At 39.7% G+C, this 17,230-nt stretch overlaps 1 protein-coding gene across 2 annotated transcripts; it reads right to left on the bottom strand.

Annotated features, from left to right (window-relative positions):
• Positions 1-688: 688 nt before the first annotated feature.
• LOC139461147 (uncharacterized) lies at positions 689-13,690 on the bottom strand. Of its 2 annotated transcripts, none has more exons than XM_071242739.1 (18): positions 13,470-13,690; positions 12,112-12,263; positions 10,769-10,864; positions 10,140-10,296; positions 9,532-9,577; positions 9,225-9,380; positions 8,557-8,612; positions 8,098-8,235; positions 7,091-7,262; positions 6,533-6,643; positions 5,990-6,205; positions 5,154-5,370; positions 3,828-4,057; positions 3,301-3,391; positions 2,086-2,214; positions 1,485-1,580; positions 1,045-1,224; positions 689-821 (listed from the first exon to the last, which is right to left on the bottom strand). In XM_071242739.1, the coding sequence occupies exons 1-18, from the start codon at positions 13,655-13,657 to the stop codon at positions 700-702; spliced, it is 2,553 nt and encodes an 850-aa protein (XP_071098840.1). In that variant the 5' UTR covers positions 13,658-13,690; the 3' UTR covers positions 689-699. The 2 variants fall into 2 exon arrangements, 1 of the variants encoding a protein (XP_071098840.1); XR_011652879.1 differs by having other exon boundaries at positions 734-821; positions 1,489-1,580.
• Positions 13,691-17,230: the final 3,540 nt, after the last annotated feature.

Below are 17,230 nucleotides of genomic sequence, written 5' to 3' on the forward strand. Positions count from 1 at the left end.
CGCTGTTTCTTTTCACTTCTGTTAATCTTAGCATGTTGTTGAACTGTCACTGTTTGATTGACGCAGATGCCAGGCAATCAAAACCCCTGCACTTTAATACCGTTTATTTCCGAATCGTACGTGTTTCCCGACTAATGGTTTGCATGTCCTTGTTGTGAACATTTAGATGCTAGAAATCTGTCACTGACACTATAACACATTAAACCTCTTCATTTTGCACCTCTTGATCCGCTCATGTTGCTTTTATGGCCAAAAATATCCGTATTGCGTTCCTTTTTTGAATCGTCTAGCATTCATGACCGACACGTAGATATGCCACAGCAATTTCCGCGCGGACAAATGTTTGCTTCTCAGAAATTGAAAGGGCATCACTGACTCATCTTGGAATGTTGTGATCAGTTGTCAAAGGAGCAGAGTTTCTTTCCTTATAGGCGTGCCAGAAACGTGATCGGGGTTCGAATTCCACATTCACCCTGAATATACGTCTTTGTCAGCAAAGGGCAAAACGTCTCAGATATGCATCATTTCGGCTTTTTCTCCCACAAATACTTCTCAAAGCGGCGTTAAACCCAACCTCCTCGCTCAATCAATGTTATCAGTTCAGATATGGGTCAGTTGATGTTGACAAAACACGACAGAGTACCAAGTAAGTATATTGTCTCATTATATAAGAACAACGGTAATTAAATTTAACTGGATCTAACCGATGATAGCACCCCCCTGACTATCAAGTGAACAGCATGTAGCAACAGCCAATACACCTTCTTCGCCAGTAACTTTATCTTGACCATTCACAGCTGTGCACCATTCTGGCTGTGAACCTTTGGAATAAAGGGAACGAGCACAAGCAGGTTAATAAACAACTGTGGTACGAAACAACACAACGTAGATCTAAATTACGTTTTATCTGTACGATGTGGCTAGAAACTACACAGCGTAGATCTAACTTACGTCTTATATGTACATAATTATGTTTGTTATTTTGAATAATTGACTTTTTGGAGAACAACAGTTGCTATAAGCTGCCCAAAGCATTTTATTTACCTCCAATAAATGCGCCTGCTGATCTTCCATAGTTTGCCCTCACGCTACAGCCTAACATCACTGTTCCCTTATCACAGGATACCACAGTCTTAGCTCCCTTCTGAAGTCCGCTGGGCTTTGATACCTTTGTCTTACATGTAAGCTTAGGGGCAGTACAACAGGCAGCGTAAGACCATGTACCTGTGTATTAAACGAGGAACCATAAACAGAAAGTTGATTCTGCTGCAGAGCTTGAGAACACAATGGGAAAACATCACTTTAACAATTCTTGTAGGGCCATTTACTTTTACAAATATATGTAAAATTCACATGACATATCTTAACATCTTTGAGTTTAAGCTTTTTTAAGACTGAAGCAGTCCAACTGGACCGATTTATTGTTTATATTTTAAGTTATAACATTTATAGTTAATAAATATCAACACATTCAGTTTACTTACCTACAGTGGTACCTTCATTTGAGGCAACGCATCCCTTGTGATTTAATGATGGAAATGCTCCGAACATTTCTGAATCCCATGTCCACGATGTACAGCCTACAAAACAACGAATTCATTAGATGCTGTATAACATACATCGACAAGTGAACCCATTGGCCCTACGATCTCGCGTCATTGGCAAATTTGACATTCTGGACTCAATATGAGCACGGAAAATTCTATAAATTATCTTTTTAAAGTTTCAATAACAAGTTTAATTCGATGAATCCTTTGGTGAGAGTTACACTATTTTCCATCTACAAATGGTATTTGGTATGTTCATCTGCAGTGTATTGTAGGGAAAAAGCCTAGTTTCAGAATTTTAAATTATTACCGAGTTACATTTTGCCAAATGTTATGTAAATTTAATTTTTTCGACATTTGACTAACATCTAAAGATCACATGCAAGTAAAATCTACCGACCTGATAGTCATTTATTTCTTCATCTTGTTCAACTAAAATTTCCACTTTGATTCATGGCAGTCAAGTCAACGGGAAAGCCTATTGGCCATTATCAGACATTTGTCTTGTGAGTATACTCTGAAGGATTCTTACTCATACCTGTTGCTATTTCATTATGCTGACAAGTTGTTTCCACTCTTGCATCCACAGACTTGGCAGATGGTCCTGATCCCCTGTAGGTACACTGGATGTTCTTCGTCTTACAGCATCGTGCAACAGCCTGGAGACCTGGTTACGATTCGATATTTATGAAAAATGGGTCAGAGAAGTTTTCAAATCATTCCGTGATGCAGGTGGAAAGTAACCTTTCCTACTCCTAATATGCAAAATGTCTTGGATTAAACATATTTCTTGTTTTAATAAAAAGACACAAGACTTTCCATATAAATTATAAGAAATCGCTGCTAAAAGCAGAGTTCACTATACGATTCCGACTACATCATAAGCAGGTGTTAAAGAATCACTAATGTGAAGGGGATGAATACTGATGATTTTAGGGTTTGGCGAAGCGGTAAACGTATCCTGCCCTACCGGTGGCATTCGTCACAAAAATAAGGCATGCATAAAGCTTGTACATTTTGCACCTTGAATCGATCAATCAGCGTCTTTTATTGACAGATGAATAACCCGATTAAGTTTGTGACAACCATTACATGTACACACAAACATATCTCACAAGGCGAATTAGATTGTTCATCTATTTTCTTTGAACGTTTTTTAAGCTAAATGATTCTAAGCATCAGACATTTGTCATTAAATATGTGTATGGTATATAATGTTTCTGGTGGATTAAAGTGATGATGGGAGTAATGGGCGTGGTGTGTTTTGAAAACACGTGCATAAAGAGCTAAGATACATATTAGTTGGAGATATGATGCCATTCTTCACAAGTCCGGGTTAAAATTTGTCTTTAGCAACCTATGTTTGTCTTAAGAGGCAACTAACGGCAGCGGGTGGTCCGGCTCGCTGATTTAGTTGATGCATGTCATAGCATCCCAACTGCGTAGATGGATGCGCATGATGTCAATCACTGGATAAACTGGCCCAGACTCGATTATTTACAGAGTGCCGTCATATATTTGGAATATTGCTGAGTGCGGCGTTAAACAACAAACAAACAAGCAAACAAACAAACATCGTATCTGGTGTAAGAAAGAAAGGCGCCAAGTGATTCTCATTTATGTTTCGTTGACATTTACTTCATTATCGCAGTTTGATGACATCGTATTTTAAACACGATCTAAATATTCGTGGACAAATGTCGATAAAAGTCATATGGCCTGAAATGAATATGAAACATCTAAATGAACCCACCGCTCGTTGATCTGAAACCATTTACAGCCTTGCAAGCTATGCGGCCATTGTGGGTCTCAAACTGATCACCATCACGATACCATTCCCCATTCTGTACAATAAAAGCAATAAAACCGTTTCCATAATCAAATATTGTTTCAAACAGTTAGAATATGTAATTTGAGCAAGAATGTTATTGGGGTAGGGTGTTATATGTTGTGCAACAATCCCTTACAACTGTGGTTAACGGGGAGTATATAGAAGTCCATCATTGCATGAGTGAGTGAGTTTGGTTTTACTCCGCTTTTAGCAATATTCCAGCCATATCACGGCGGGGGACACCAGAAATGGGCTTCACACATTGTGCCCATGTCGGGAATCGAACCCGGGTCTTCGGCGTGACGAGCGAACGCTTTAACCACTAGGCTACCCGACCTACCCCCTCATTGCATGTCGGAGGAGGCACTAAGTTTATATTGTGCAACATGTGCGGTGTAGGGTGAAAATGTATTTGTTATAGCCAGCGAACATTAAATCAGAAACTGTACCTTATGATAACTGGAGCAGCCTGTCATAACCTCATCTCCCTGGCAGTAAGCATAACATTTCTTGTCATCACCAACTTCTGAAAACCCCGACCAGCGAGTGACACATTGGATGTCGGTGTTCTGTGCTGTCGATGCCATGTGACCAATAACGTGCTCGTTGTTATGGGAAACTTGCACAGGATGGGTAACGTGGACAAACGGATCAACCGTTGTTGGAAGAGTAACCTGGTCTGGAAAGTGTAAGGTTCAGTGTTAAGAACAACAGGTTTAAATATGTGCAATGATATGGGCGAGGGAGTTAATATATTTAACATTTGCAGTATTTAAGCTGTGTATATATTTCAATATTTGAACTTTGGGGATGGTACATGGATCCCATGGCCTTATCTGACATGTTCGATTTCGAGATAATTTCAGAAGAACATTTATTGGCGGGTGCTACCGTTAGGGCAGGACATGGTTACCCTTTTCGATGACGCCTGATGTCATCACTGATTTTCTGTGGTCCATTCATATTATTGTCACAGCTAGTTTGCCCTTTATTCTCTTGCATTGATGTTTTATATTTATTGTCATCTACACATAACGTGTACTTGTTGGTATTTATGAGCAAACACTATCAAGCTTACACAGGTTATCGTGGATGGAGTGGTAACCAAATGAATAAGGCATTTTCCTTCACATTCATTAATGGATCAGTCTTTGTAAATATTTAAATGCTAACTCCTCTGATTGAGCGGGTTCGAACCACGCTCCCTCAAAACTTATTCAGTTATCAACTTATAACAGAGTCCAAAATATTCCAATTTGCTTATCTGTTCATTGTTTAATTCCTTGCCTTCGGGGGATTTGGGATGATTTCAAAATGTAAACGTCAGAAGAATGACTTTGATACTCCTCTGTCAGATATTAAGGCAGATATTTATTACTTCTTCCAACAATGTTTCAATGTGCTTGTGAACACATATTAATATACGATATTATATACCAAGTAACTTATGGCGTAAATCATATAATCCATTTTGTTGAATAGTGGCAGCCCCTCAATGACATGGTATATTATATCACGACGTATCTTCCTGCTTATGAATAGGAGAAGCACCTTACAGACGTGCTATATTATCCCACGACATACCTTACAGCTATTGGATAGATCCAGTACCTTCAGTACGGGTAACAGTGTGTGGTTCTCGCAAGTTCCTAAAGATGTAGTGTTATGTGAAGCATCACTGTATTTCTTAACGATCTGTGTCAAGTTGATACTAAATATATTCCTTTGGTATATATTATCTTCAAACATACAAAAAGGGAACTCAATTGTCTTACGGCCATCGCCACTGATGTCCAGGTTGAGTGTGGCATCTGCCTTCCCCAGGTGGAATTCCTGGTACATAACGGGCTTCCCCTTGTAGTTTACTACAATGTCATAGTCTCCCTGGAAGCCATTCACGGAGAAGGACGATCCAGCTGAGAGATTCCTAGCTACATGTGTTGACCATTCTTTCATCACAAGATCCAGGTACCGTTGCCCGGCAGCGTTCAACTGCAATAATTGTGAAGAAGAGGGAATGGCAGTTCAATTTTATTGAGTTGCAATATATTTACAGTACTAGTGGGCGATTGGAAGTTTTCTGTGATGGAGTCTTATTGACTGGTGTGATCACATGCCTGCTATTTAAACAAAGATTGCCGACAGCACACGCTCACCATTTCACAAACACCTGGTTTGATATTTGATCGTGCTTCATAAACACATGCTCATGATATGGACGGAATTGTATAGTAGACTCTTAGAGATTTCTTATGATTATGGAAATTATTTTGTCGCTTTTATTTACTTTCAACGTGAAACATGTTGTAGCTTTTTAAGGGATTTGCCTCGAGTACCTATTTCTGACTTCTGAGTACCCAAATGCAACACAATTGACATTTAAAAATGTATGCAGACACTGAACAGTTTCGCGTCCAAAACACACGTTAGAGAAGTGATTATGTTGGTTATGTATCTCCAATGCTCGGGCACGCGATTCTTTGACGTATCAAACGTACTCGAGCACAACCAACAGAGACCGAGAGTTACCGGGAGAAGATGTCAATTCATTATCAATACTTCGAATACTCATAATATAATCAATACATTCCTTATTAAAAATTCAGCTTACAAAGAAGTTATATCCACTGACGAGTGATGAAAGAGGACTTGACATGTCATGATCCCAGAAGCCCCAGAATATGACGCCCTCCACTGCTGGATGACTGAAGTAGGTTCTGAGAGCCCGTTCGTACCAGTCCGCCCGAACATTGTCGTCATGGTGCACCAGGTCTAACTCGGTGATCCACAGAGGCAGTCCAACAGATGCCAGTTTGTCCAAACGAGTCTGTAGTATTGTGTTACTAACGTTTATAGCATTGGGTGGTTGTGTTACAATAAATGAATCAATCAATAAGAAGTATATCTGTAACCCACAGAAACAGAGTATATTTTGGTGAACATTTGTGTAATGTAACTATGGGCATTTTTAGTCAATAACATGGTTTACAAAACTGTTTTAAAAAACGAACAGTCAGTGTTTGAAACATAAAAGAAGTAAAAAAACATGAGGTTTGAGTGATAGCATTTAATGGTGGGGCGGGCGCAATGACAAATATCTCAAACACTAAACAGTTACCTTCCATGATATTTCGTGAGAGATCGTGGAACTTACTTTTAATAGCGTTGGGTCTGGGCGTGTGTATGGTCTGAAATGACTCTGAAGACCCATGCCGCCTAGTCCAACATTAGCTTTTTTGAAAGCCTTGGCCTGCTCGACATATGACTGTAAAGAAACAATACCATATTTCATACAGGAGTCCTGAACCCCTAAGTTATCCTAGAAAAATATCATAGAAGTTGATACCAAGTGTACTCATATTTTTCCGGGTTGTGGTCCGGAAATACTATTTAACTGTCAGAATGACCAGAAGATGGAAGTTTAATGTGGACAGAACTCCAACATTGAAGAAAGTTGTGTTCCCCAGTGCGAGCTTCTACAATAAGTGCGTGAGTATCGTTTTACGTCACTGTTAATACTATTCCAGCAATAATGCCTGTGTGGGGAAACGATCCAGGACCTTCGGCGTGACGAGTGAACGCTATAACCACTAGGCCACCTCGGCTGCTACAACAACGGAAGGTCAATATGTCAAGATCAAGAGGAACGATGAAACACTGACCTTGAAACTACCTATCTCATAATGCATTTATGAAAGTAGTGACGACATACGTCCGTAACAGCTCCCACAGCAACGACGTCATAGTCGTTGAGGAAGAGCTTGGGAACGGGATCAGCTTTGTGGACCATGTCGTAAATCTTCTCCGAGTAGTGAGGATCACCTGTCTTTTCCTCGTACAGTTGACCGTGGAGCAGTTCGTTATTCACGTCCCAGTGTTGTAATCTGAAATCAAAACTAAATGTATAGAAAAGTAAAAGCGAAAACACCCTTTCCATGTACGTAAGAAATCTTCTGCCAAAAGCTCAGTCGATTGTACGATTCCGACTATATCATGAACATGTGTTATTGATCACTGTCAGCAATGATACCAGGTGGTCGCGAAAAGGTGAGCCTATCCTGCACCACTAGTGGCACCTATCACAAAAACATACAAAGGCAAGTCAATTGTTCATCTGAAAAAGCACGGCAACATATGGTACAAGTCACAACAGGGACGAGCATCGGACATTATTCTCGTCACTGGTGCGTCAAACGGCAATTCTCGATTATCTGCCGAAACAGATCACTTTGCGCGTAAAACGTAAAATAGCAGTGAAAATTATGTGAATGGATAACTGAAAATCAGTGATGACAGCAGGTGTTCGCGAAAAGGGTAATCATGTCTTGAGCTACCGGTGCAGTCCCAACTCACACACGTTGCATAAAAAGAAAGTGTTTGTTTATTGCCTGACACCCCACAGCAATACTCATGTCATACGAAGATGGCCTCTAAACAACGCACACGTATGCTTATCAATACATTCATAACACCTCGCCACCTGTGAAGTCGTTATATCACATAGAACTTTAAACCGGAGACCAGTAATTTCTTAATTACATAATTTCAAGTATTAAATCAAATATGACTGCAAATTGTGTTAGGCGCAGTGTAGATTTGAAACATTAATGCCGTTACAAATTCAAAGAATTGTACAAGCTTAGAGCATTTTGTTTATCAATAATACTCATGTTACCCACACTTTTATACCGTCACATTATTACAATGTATCATACTCACTGTCCTTTGGTTATGCCCGTTATATAATTGAGGCGTTTTTCGATGGTAGCCTTCAGCATTGTTCCGTTCAAAGCTTCAACCCAAGCTGGAGAGTGCCCTGGTACTCCCCAGAACATATTGTGACCTCTCACCTTCATACTGAAAACGTGGAGAGAAATTGATGAGACACGTTTACGTCAGTTAATATGTGAGCTTGTGTGGAGATTGCTCCGATCCTGGAATTTATTCTTTGAAAATACACATGCATGTATGAGTGAGTGAGTGAGAATGGTTTTCCGCCGCTTTGAGCAATATTTCAGCAATATCACGGCGGGGGACACCAGAAATGGGCTCCACACATTGTAACCATGTCGGGAATCGAACCCGGGTCTTCGGCGTGACGAGCGAACGCTTTAACCACTAGGCGAGCCGACCGCCCCATGCATGTATGAATATAAATGACACGCACAAAATACATACCCACGTTCCTTCATGACCTTTACACCATCTGTTGCATATTTGTAGTCGGGTTTGTCCTACAATATGATATAACATAAATATTCATTTAGATGACTTTCCAGCGCAAAACTAGATGAATTTATTCGTTCCTTTGTTGTATAATTGGTGAAATATGAATACTTAACGTAAATCAGAATATGATATTTATTATTTATTATAGCTGACGTGATGTGATAGCATAATCAGTGTGCTTATGCTTAACAAGTGTTGTTAGTTGCATCTATATTGCTAGTATTGTCAATCCCGAGTAGCTAAGGTGAAGACTCCTGCTGAAAACACCATACAGAAAGCAGGGATACTGTTAGTCGCGTGATCCTCAGCTGGGTGGTCCAGCTCAGATTGCTTGTGGCTTAAAGCCCGTGTTTTAAGTGGCAGTTATTATCATTATTGTTAAACTTATATTTGATTAATACATACATTTACATAAATATAAGTTGATACATTAATGATACGTATTATTTTAAATCAATAAATTGTTCTTTTAGCTATCCAGCTGAGAAGTATTTATTAGTAACATTGCAAACTCATTCTAGTAAACAAGTCTACTATAGAATGTGTATTGCACGTATAGATTCCTCTCAAACTGTTTAAGGTTACGAGGACAAAGCTGCATTGGCAGAGATAAATACCCTTGTGCCTCTGTTAAACTTCCATTTAAAAGATGCAGCTGTCACCCAGTTAAACATCTTGTAGACAAAGTTTTGATAATCTTTGTAGTCGTCGTTTGTCATAAATGCCTCCTTTACCATAGACCCAAAGCCGAAAAGGTGACGCTTGTGATCTATCTGTAGATAAAAGACATGGGATTCAATGTATTCTGAAACAAGAACAACCACTTAAAACAGTGAATGATGAAAACAGATGAAACCCGTACTTATTAGTTAATGGGAAATATAAAATTCATTTGTACGGATAAATTGAATGTGTATGTCAAACCTTAATTTCAATATCAGCGGGGTTGAAAGATGGTGAATGGGTTACTCTGAAACACAGGACAGTGACATAAGAAAATGGACAATGATACATTTCACACCATGACAAGGCACCTGCAAGTTATATAATTACTTATTTGTTTTGCTCATGAGTGAGTGATTTTTGTTCAACGTCACAGTAAGTTGTATTCCAACTATATCACGGCGACCTGTAAATAATCGAATCCTAATCAGTTCAATTAAGCGATAAAACCCTTTCAATAATCATAAGAAGTATCTGCTGAAATAAGAAATAAAAGCAGCGTCCCTTATTCGATTCTGACTATATCATAAGCATGTGTTCATATTTAACGATTTATGAATCACAATAAAAGAGTATTGATACCCGCTGTTTGCGGAAAAGGTGAACCTACCCGCCACAAACCACTGCCTGAAAACAACGACCAACATGATATGTCAGCTACGACACGGTGCCTGACCACCCGGTGCCTAAGTAAGTCAGATATGGGGCCTACTCTCACCGGGCATCTTCGCACTGTTTTTCGTACAACATTGGTTCTTTGATATAGTGTTGTTAAAAAGTGTTGCTTCCTTTATGTATCAATACTTTACTTGACGTCAATGATGTTTTTCCGAATCTTCTGAATCCTGGCATCTGCCTCGGCCTTCCAGTTAGGATCCTCATCCACTTCCACCAGTGACGTGTCATCAATGAGGAAGTCTATGCCAGGAACTGGGCCTTGGAAATGTATGTAGGCCCTGCTCATATCTGTTGGTTGAGATATTTGTAAACGTACATTGCATGTGTGGCTTGTCAGTAACTCATTTATATTTCGTAATGATCACTACAATTGTTTGAGTGAGTGAGTGAGTGGGTATGGTTTTACGCCGCTGTATGCAATATTCCAGCAATATCACGGCGGGGGACGCCAGAAATGGGCTTCGAGAATCGAACCCGGGTCTTCGGCGTGACGAGCGAACGCCTTAACCACTAGTCTATCCGACCGCCAATTGTTTGAAGCAAAGCACTTAATGTTCAAGTAAAAAGTGACAGTTTTGTTGATAGTTTAGAACATGATGTGTTATACATTAGGGCAATTAGTTCAAGAAGTATAAAACTGAATTTCAAAATATAAACCCGCATATTCTTGCAGGCGCTATACACGTGTTGAATAAGGTGAAAAGCTGTGATCTGAAAGGATACAGGAATGGCAGAATCTCATGATTTGGGGTTGACTCACTTCTTAGAGGAGCGGTGAAATTTCCGTTCAAAGAAAACCATCCACTAGAAGACTTAACGTAAGGATGCTGACCAATGCCAGAGTAGTCGGTTTTGCCTGGAAGTAGAACAGATTTTAGACTTAGGCATTATCACATTAAGCTTACTTAAGTCCTACCGACCATATTGTGTGGCGACCCTATTGTGTTTCCTCCAAGTTGTTATCCCGTAACTCCAAATTCAATGTTATCTTTGAAAATATGTCAGCATTTCAGAGATTCATGTTTACCATGTGCTTTCATGGTATGTTTTTTGCAAATAGTGATCTTTTATCTAAACTGTTTTATAATTAAGTACTTTTAATAGGCAATGGTGACAGTACAAATTCCTTTCGAAAATTCCTGTAGCTGCAGGTCCAGCCCTTGGTGTCTACATTCCACAACTTTTGAGGTACAATCCCGCATGCTCTTTCTCCCAAGATATCAAAAGGCGTCATTCAATTCTTCCTCAGAAGTTGTTTGATAACATTTACAACATTCATAGTCTCGGGAAGGCTTGTAGGGAGACATTTCCAAATTTGACGCATCAGTGAAAAAAATAATGTCCGATGCTATTCCCTATTTTGACCATTTGTTACCGTGTTTTTTTCAGGGGAACAACTGACTTCCCTTTGCATGTGTTTGTATCGGGTGGCACCGGTGGGACAGGATACGCTCACTTTTTCGCGCACAAAAGGTATCATAACAATTTCATAGTGATTCATAAACACATGCTCAAGATGTAGTCGGAGTCGTACAATCGACTATGAACAATGGGGGCACGGGTGGCCCAGTAGTATAAGGCGCCGCGATTCGCTGTGCAGTGGTGCGTCCCTTAGCACGTCAGAAACCTTTGATTGTAGGTTCGAACCCCGGTTCGCCCCGATTATGTTTCTAGGTTTGTCAGTACTATACCCGTTCCCATGGGTTTCTCCGGAGTGGTAAACGTCTGATACCTGCATCATACTTTCATAAGAAAGTAATGTCGAAAGCCACCACCTTCAACAGAGTCAGAATTTGAGATATCTACAATGGGTATTGAATGTCACCATCAAAAGGCCGTTGGTGATATTAACAAATAACTCATCTGGAAGGTGTCATCCAAATTGACTGAGAAAGCTGCGAGGTACATGTATAAGAAAGATCCTTGTAGGCCAGCGAGATCGATATGTATAAATTAAGAACCGAGCAACATGTTTGGGAATAGTTTTAACAGTTATCAATTAATTATCACCATGGTGTATTCTGTGCTAGTGGTGATCAAAGCAAGGCGCAAGCGCAATACGAGTTTGACTGTTGACTGTATTTGTTTTACGAGTGTACACACCATCATCCGACCAGGTATATGCAATGTTCATCTTCATGGTCTGGAACATGGCCCCGGGGTGGTCGTTCAACTGCTTGATACTGGTCCTGTAGGCGTAGCGACCACCAGGCTTCAGGGGAATAACCTGGCCCGGACCTGCATCCCAAGTCTTTCTAAGAAAATAGCAGAATGAAAAATATTGAAATAATCTGACACTTCATTATGATCTCATATTTCAACACCTGAAACAATAACATTTATAGGTAATATAGAAAAGCACTCGGGTAAGGATCGCATAAGGGTCATAGTTATATAGATATACATGTACGGTTCCACTTTTGATGGGGATAATCAGACATGTCATATATTTAAATGTACACATGATATATGAGAAAATTTTGTGTTAGGAAATATCTCTATCAGAGGTGGAGAAGTATATTTCGATATTAAATCAACTAAACTGCTGAATAGGCAATAGTGATAGTAATCTTGTATAAATTGTGATACAGTGGTTCATGGTTGACATTCATGTGGATGGATTAGTTACATATGAATCTGGTCAAATTCATAACATAGATCAATCCATATATACAATGCAATAGAAAAGAAACGCAAAAGTAGTGAAAACACCACTTGTTGGCCTATGAATACATCGGGTTTTCATTTGCGTGCCAAATGAATAGCGAAAACATGCCACCACTAACTGAAGCCAACGCAACAACGCCATCGGCCGACTGCAAACAGGAGAATTATCTTCAGCTGTAGCCAGCATTTTCCACGTCGCACCAATCGCCATTACAAGAGTGTGGAACCGTTGTCAGACACACAGGACAACACGTCACCATCCCAGATCAGGTAGACCACGTATCACTGCTAGAGCACAGGACAGATTCATACGTCTGCGTCACTTACTTGAAAGAACCACCACGGCCAACTATAGAACTATGGTTTGCGTAGGATATTAGCGACAGTCCCAGGACTCAGGTAGTTAAATTTGTAGATTTATCACTGAGTGAGAAAGTATTCAGTTCGAGGTGTCATTTTGACGGACCTTTATCGTCGGCTGCGACGTCAATGGTGTCAAGGTCATAGAGTCAGTTAGTTTTAGACTCTGACGGTGGCCATACAAGATGACCTTCATCTTGAACATCTACTGTTTCATGTTTGCCATATGGAACCTGGGTCAATGACAATGATGTGTGCCAATTTAGGACAATCGATTACCATCCAGCATCTGTTGATTACTTATAAAACATATAAAATTTACAGCTGAAAGCAGTTTGACATTATGAGGTCACTGTCAAACGTGAAGCACATTTCAGGTGTGATGTCGCTGATTGCTAAAAGCGGCATAAACCCATACACACTGATCTACCTACCTGCCAGTAACTTTCAGGGCACGGCTGCCCCCATGGACGTCGTCTGTGATTATGTCGAGTTTGATTCCAGATCCTCCCCAATTGTCAGAGAGGTCTAGACTCTCAAATCCTGGGTTTTTCAATAACTCGAGTGCAAACACCGATTTTATTACTACTATCAGCAGAACAAGGTAGTCACGGGGACTCATAACTGTATATCACTGTCTACTGTGTGAAGAAGAATGTGCCTTCACTGGTGTGTTAATACAGATAAGGTTTTGATCTCGTTTTTGACATGTTGGACAGATCACCTGATTGTAGACAGCCGTTTTATAATGACACATTACACTAGATATATGGTGCGATCGTTGTAAACTATACAGGTGTTAGCATTACATGCAAAAATGGAATCGGGTAAATGATCGCATTTTCCCAATGCCACCAAACGTCTAACATACATGTACCAGCACTGTTTTGTGGCTACATTGAATATACTTTGTACATGTCATGAATCATTTAGATATAAGCACACCTGGTAGCAAGTATACCGAAATATTTTACCTTTAGATTCAACATTCAACAAATAAATCGGAAGTGATTCTGATGCATTTGATTGTGTAACCATGCAGTATTTTAGCATTAATGTTTCCATAAACCGAAATGAATTAGGCAGGCCCCACTAACGGACTGCTGTTTCGTAAATGGCTCATACTAGAGCCTGCTCTTTCTTAGAAGATTCTAAAGAGCTTCATACGGCCTTTTCTCAAAGGTTGTGTAATCAGGGTAACAACTTTACTTTCAAGGCCTCAGTAAAGCTACCAAAAGGTTTTATGGTGAGACAGGTGTTTGACATTTCCAAATTTGACGCATCAGTGACAAAAAGGATATCCGACACTATTTCCTATTTTAATTGGGCCATATGTTCCTGTTTTTTCAGGTGAACAATTGACTTGCCTTAACATGAGTTTGTGACGGGCGCCATAGGTGGGGAAGGATACGCTCCCCCTTTTCGCACCTGGTATCATGACTGTTTGATAGTGATTCATAGAGACATGCTTATGATGTAGTCAGAGTCGATTTGCGATTCCGACTTAATCATAAGTATGTGTTTATGAATCACTATAAAAAATGATAATACAAGGTAAGCGTATCCTGCCCCACCGGTAGTGCCCGTCAGCAAGACATGCAATAAGAAGTAAATTGTACTTGTTCAACGGAAAACAAAGACGGGACCATATGGTACGAGTCAAAACAGGGAATTGCATTGGACAAAATTTGTGTCATTTATGAGTCAAATTTAGAAACACCCCACACATGTCTACCTTAAAACTGTTTGATAGCTTTAACACTGATCAACTAACTATGGAGAAAGAGTTATATGACGCTCTTTGAACATATACATGTACACGCCTAAAAAGCGAAAAGGCTTCTGGAAATAAAGTAACGACTTAGTGTTGTCTGTCTCGCATCGAAGAACTTCCTTTCCGTCCATAACCTAACGGAACCAGAATGATTCTGTTCAACGCTGCAGCAAAATGAATGAAAGCAAAATGGAAATATGGTATTTACAACCAAGACAGGTTCTGTGTATAATATCAGGCAGTATATCAGGAACCTTGTTCGAGGAATGTATCCGTCAATATGCACATAAACAACCAATATCCCATATATCAGCAGATGTACAAAGAAACTTGTTGGATGTCACGTGTCTTATATTTTAAAATATATTATATAGTTTTTTGGGATATTATAACTCGTATTCGATTCCTAGCTGATCATGTACGTTTCTGGGACATTAGGTTAGGGACGTAACGGAATGCTCGCTTCTGTTCTTTTACGTAGGAAAACCGATGAATCGTAGGCATTCACGCCCAGATTTGGACGAATTCCGTCTGCTTTAGTAAACCTACATATACAAACACTTACTTCTGATAAATCCACTGTGCAAGTTATTAATCAAACAACGTATTTTCGGTTAGTCATTTGATCGATGTTTTTGGCAACTCATGTTTACAATCCAAGTTTGAATGCCAAAGGGGAACTACTGATTGCTGTATATCCTATACATCCTCAGAGGCATGGGTGAACATTATAAAGTTTTTTGGCATTATACCTGTAACAATACCCATGAAGATTTGGGTCTTCAGCAACCCATGCTTGCCGTAAAAGGCGACTATGCTTGTCGTGAGAGTGAGTAATGGGATCAGTTGGCCAGGCTGGCTGACTTGTTTTGATGCATGTCATCATATCTCAATTGCGTAGAACGATGCCCATGATGTCCATCACTGGATTGTCTGGTCAACCCTCGATTATGGACAGGCCGCCGTCATATACCTGGAATATTGCTGAGTGCGGCGTCAAACAACAAATACCAACCTGTAACAAAATCAACAGAACATCAAGTGGATGACAACAAATACACTATCCCGAGCCAAGGGAGTGGTCTGACCATAAAGTCCAGGTTTCCACCCTTGCCGAACTAGGCTGTAATTATGGAGTTACTGTTTGGCTGGACTAACGAGTCTATAGATGCATAGTCCAATCAAAATCGCGTAACGAAATCGACATCGTGTTCGTAAACTGTCGTGCAGATTTCGGTCGAATGCAGGATTTGCAAAGCATGTGTACCGACAGCTTATCGTCAACAGATATTTTCTAAATCTTTTCACGTTTTTACTCAAGGCGCTCACATGATCTGATGCCAGTTTTATTACAATATAGATCTTGATTATCGATCAGATCGTCTTCACTGGGCGACGCCATTTTATTTGAAGCAAATAGAAGTGATATAAGAGGTGGAATCTCATTGGTAAATAGGAGTGGTAAATAGGAGGGGCATAGAAGAGACATAACTCGTAATAACTACTGGTGGCGCTACGATCGAGACCAGAAATTCCAGCCTAGTTTGGCAAGGGTGGAAACTGGACTTATATGGTCAGTTAACTCCCTTGCCTCGAGAAGATGCGAATACACAGGTGTAGGGTGTTATTTGTCATGTTTTTAAATATTCATTGTTTATTCTTGCGTGGTGTTGCGAGGGTGGCTGAAACATTCTGAGCCCCACCATGATGGACCACGTTGATGTATTGGATTACTATGATGAAATTCTGTAACATTAATCATGTTGCAACACTCTCTATATAAAATTGCCCAAGATGGCAGAGATATTGCCGATGCGATGTTAAATTATAAATGGGGCAGTAACATCAGGAGTTTATGAATTTAGATGAAGGACCCACAGAAAATTAAATTAATTATGTCAGTGTTAATATATTCTTACGTGGTGTTGCGAGGGTGACTGAATCAATCTGAGCCTAACTATGATGGACCGAGTCGGTGGAGTGAGCCGTTATTTATTTTTCAACAGGAACCCTGCTGATGTGCATTGCTAAATGGTCGTAGTTCGAGTGGACATTAATATTGTTATCGTTTGGTATGTATGAAATGATGTGTTTAGTAAAACTGTATTCCACATGTATGTTGTCATAGTTTATTCAAAACATAGAGACCATTAGCCCAGGTTACATGTTTTAAGATGGTTGCATTTGATGATAGCACAATCATATTAATTTCATAAAATGTACGTCGCAATGCTTGGTATTTATTACACATGAGTATATGTACGAAATGACAGTCTACAGAAGTTACATAAAGTTACATGTAAAGTTTCTAAAGATTATATCAAAAGACGAAATCCGTCAAAGTCTCCGTTTACAGATGTAAACATCAGATTGTGAAAAATAGTTATATTCTGACAAAAACTATACAGCACCTTCTGATTC

Source organism: Haliotis cracherodii, unplaced genomic scaffold (genome assembly GCF_022045235.1).
Source record: "Haliotis cracherodii isolate W230 unplaced genomic scaffold, xgHalCrac1.p SCAF_1, whole genome shotgun sequence".
NCBI classification, from domain to species: Eukaryota; Metazoa; Mollusca; class Gastropoda; order Lepetellida; family Haliotidae; genus Haliotis; species Haliotis cracherodii.

Excerpts from the sequence above, each read along its gene's own strand:
- LOC139461147 (XM_071242739.1), bottom strand. The coding sequence starts at position 13,657 with ATGAGTCCCCGTGACTACCTTGTTCTGCTGATAGTAGTAATAAAATCG. Across the intron at positions 8,236-8,556 it reads AAGGTCATGAAGGAACGTGG|TATGAAGGTGAGAGGTCACA; the intron begins GTATGTATTTTG and ends CCACGTTTTCAG. Across the intron at positions 822-1,044 it reads AGCAGGCGCATTTATTGGAG|GTTCACAGCCAGAATGGTGC; the intron begins GTAAATAAAATG and ends TTTATTCCAAAG.